This window comes from Gymnodraco acuticeps, unplaced genomic scaffold (assembly GCF_902827175.1).
Source record: "Gymnodraco acuticeps unplaced genomic scaffold, fGymAcu1.1, whole genome shotgun sequence".
Taxonomy (NCBI): domain Eukaryota; kingdom Metazoa; phylum Chordata; class Actinopteri; order Perciformes; family Bathydraconidae; genus Gymnodraco; species Gymnodraco acuticeps.
Window position 1 is genome coordinate 11,968 of NW_022992286.1, and position 3,033 is coordinate 15,000.

The 3,033-nt window shown below is 42.1% G+C and overlaps 1 protein-coding gene across 1 annotated transcript in view; it reads left to right on the top strand.

Annotated features, from left to right (window-relative positions):
• The first annotated feature begins 1,209 nt into the window (after positions 1-1,209).
• Positions 1,210-3,033, top strand: part of LOC117540787 (neuropeptide Y receptor type 2-like) — a 10,776-nt gene continuing 8,952 nt past the window's right edge. Inside the window, exons 1-3 of the mRNA XM_034207632.1 lie at positions 1,210-1,533; positions 1,877-2,009; positions 2,606-2,771. Coding sequence (XP_034063523.1) covers positions 1,327-1,533; positions 1,877-2,009; positions 2,606-2,771 — 506 coding nt within the window. The 5' untranslated portion in view covers positions 1,210-1,326. The remainder of the gene's footprint in view (positions 1,534-1,876; positions 2,010-2,605; positions 2,772-3,033) is intronic.

Consider the following 3,033-nt stretch of genomic DNA (forward strand, 5'->3'; position numbering starts at 1 on the left):
CTCAACCCAGTCTCACTGCATTTCGTGTTATCGTCACGACATGTAGTCTATTGATTCGTGTTCACGATTTTCCCTTTTTTTTCGTAGAACTATTTGAAAAGCAATGTATTTCTATTGGTAGTATGTTTCGTGCCTGCGTCTTTTTGTCCGTTCGGGTCGTGGAAGACCGGAAGCTGTGGGGTTCATACAAACATGTTCTTACTCAATATCAAGCCACGATTATTGTTTTTATTGTAAATCATATAATGTCGGACTTTTTCTGCCGTCCCTGAGGAAAGGTAATGGGGCTCAGAGCCTCAGGATACTGACATCTGAATTTTTTTAATCTTTTTTTCTTTCTAATTTGTTATTCTTGAGTAAATAGGTTGCGTAATATAAAAGATTGCACTTTTCTAACGCTCAATAAAAGCTCTTTTGATTATCTTTGTAGGTCACTCCAGGACCTTCAGACATACCTTGATGCATCTCATATACATTCTTCAGTTTAGTAAGAGGTGACTTTTGCAACAAGTCTCACTGATCCTGTCCGTGGCGAATTAGAGCTGAACGCCCAAGGCAACACTTAGCTCACTGAAGTGTGTGTGTGTGTGTGTGTGTGTGTGTGTGTGTGTGTGTGTGTGTGTGTGTGTGTGTGTGTGTGTGTGTGTGTGTGTGTGTGTGTGCTTGTTCCCACATGTGTGTGACCTGCAGTTTGTTTGTGAGTGCCTGCATTTCCTCTTAGTATGTGTGTGTGTGTTTGTTTCCCCCCGAGGCTGTTAGACTGGCGACTACAGAGCTGTGAAACGGAGAGGTCACAGCTGTGTGTGTGTGTGAGAGAGTGTGTGAGAGAGTGTGTGTGAGAGTGTGTGTGTCAACAGCTGGTGTGAAATCTTCCCACCTGTGCACAGCAGTTTAAAGTCTCGGCGCAGCGACTTCAATCTGGATGTTTTAACAGCTATTTTTAAGAATAAAACACTAAATAAACACAATATATATATTTTGTATTATACCTAAAATATGCAAATATAATTCATGTAATGACTGCATCTTTAAAAGAGAAGAAATAAATCTTCAAAATATTATTTTAAATATTAAACACTTTAATGAGATAATATGTTGAGTATAGTGCTGTCTGCCCCCTAGTGGCCAAAAAATACAATGACGGCAGTTTCCAGGGAAATGACTTTAACTTTCACTTCTGTTCTTCTGTGTACCAATAGGCCTGGTGTGTGTGAGAGTGTGTGTGTGTGTGTGTGTGTGTGTTTGTGTGTGTGTGTGTGTGTGTGAGTGTGTGTGTGTGTGTGAGAGAGTACGATGGCATCGCCACTTGAACACGAATGATCGGACATGGACGACACAAACGAAACGTTTTTGGCGACGCATTGGCCCTTCCCATGTGACCCCAGTATCTTTGAATTCCCCGGCAAAAACCCCGGCGAAGACCCCGGCATCGAACCGGAAAATGACCCCATCGTCGGCGGAAAACCCGTTGGCGGCGACACCTCCATGGGGTTCCCTTTCCCAGAAGACCCCATTAAAATGCCAAGTGTACAGGTACATAATTATAATAATACATTGAAGTATTATAGCGCTTTTCTTAGTGCTCACAGACGCTTGATTACATGATTCAACCTACAACAAACACGTAATTATTTACAACATAAAGTCGTATCAACGCTCCAGTGGTTACTAAATCTAAAAACTAAACGTTTTTTTTAAAGGAATTGTATTATATTGTGCACATATTTATTTTACTTCTCTATGTTTGTATACATATTTAAATGTTTCTTATACTTGAATTTTTAGTTATTTAAAAATCATTTATTTACATTTTGCTTTGTTTATATTATTTTTATATACTTTAATCTATTTTCTACATTAATCTCTCCTCCTTCAGGTGGTCTTGATCCTGGCTTACAGCACCATCATAGTGCTGGGGGTTCTGGGTAATTCTCTGGTGATCTACGTCATCTATCGCTTCAAGACGCTGCGCACCGTCACCAACTTCTTCATCGCTAACCTCGCTGTTGGTACGTACACACACACACACACACACACACACACACACACACACACACACACACACACACACACACACACACACACACACACACACACACACACACACACACACCTTCCTCTCCTTTCTCCTACGTCCTTTGGATGTCAGAGAGGATTTCCAGGCTCTGATGAGTATAGACACATCTGTGTGTGTGTGTGTGTGTGTGTGTGTGTGTCTCTAACATCTGTCAGCAGTAATCAGTGTCTCCTCTGTGATGTCTGCATTGTGTCAACATGTAAGATGTGTGTATCACAGAGACATCTCTAGGATTTCAATTCCTCAGAGTTGTCGCCCTGAACAAAGAAATAAAGATCTTTTGCTTAATGTTTGACACTTTCAAAGCGTTTTTGTATAAATATTATACCGAATTATTCCTTTCACTCTCGTCTACAGGCTGCAGGAAATGAAACATTAACTCTGCTTTTCCCGTGTTTTTCACATGTTTTTTCCATGTAAGCGGAGCTGTTGCTGAACGTGCTGTGTCTTCCCTTCACGCTGGTCTACGCACTGCGCGGACTGAAACATTAACTGTGTGTATCTCCCGTGTTTTTTAATCTCTGTCAGCGGACCTGCTGGTGAACACGCTGTGTCTCCCCTTCACGCTGGTCTACACGCTGCAGGGCGAGTGGAAGTTCGGGGGGGCGCTCTGCTTCCTGCTGCCGTACGCTCAGTGCCTCGCCGTGCACGTGTCCACCGTCACGCTCAACGTCATCGCACTGGACCGACACAGGTGGGCGGGAAATAAGATCCAAAGATTCAAAGGTTGTCATGTGCTCATAAGCTACAGTGTAGAAATGGCAATGACATTCTTCTGACCTGAGCTCCTCCATTGATGCAACATATATAATCAAATACAAACATCTCAGACTCTGAAAGTTTCAGGAACAAAGATTCTCTCTCTTTTTGATCCATTTCTATAAATCCTGTCTGAAAATGAGCTGATCAGATTTTGGCCACGTTATGATGTCATAATGATGTGTTGTCTTGTGTAG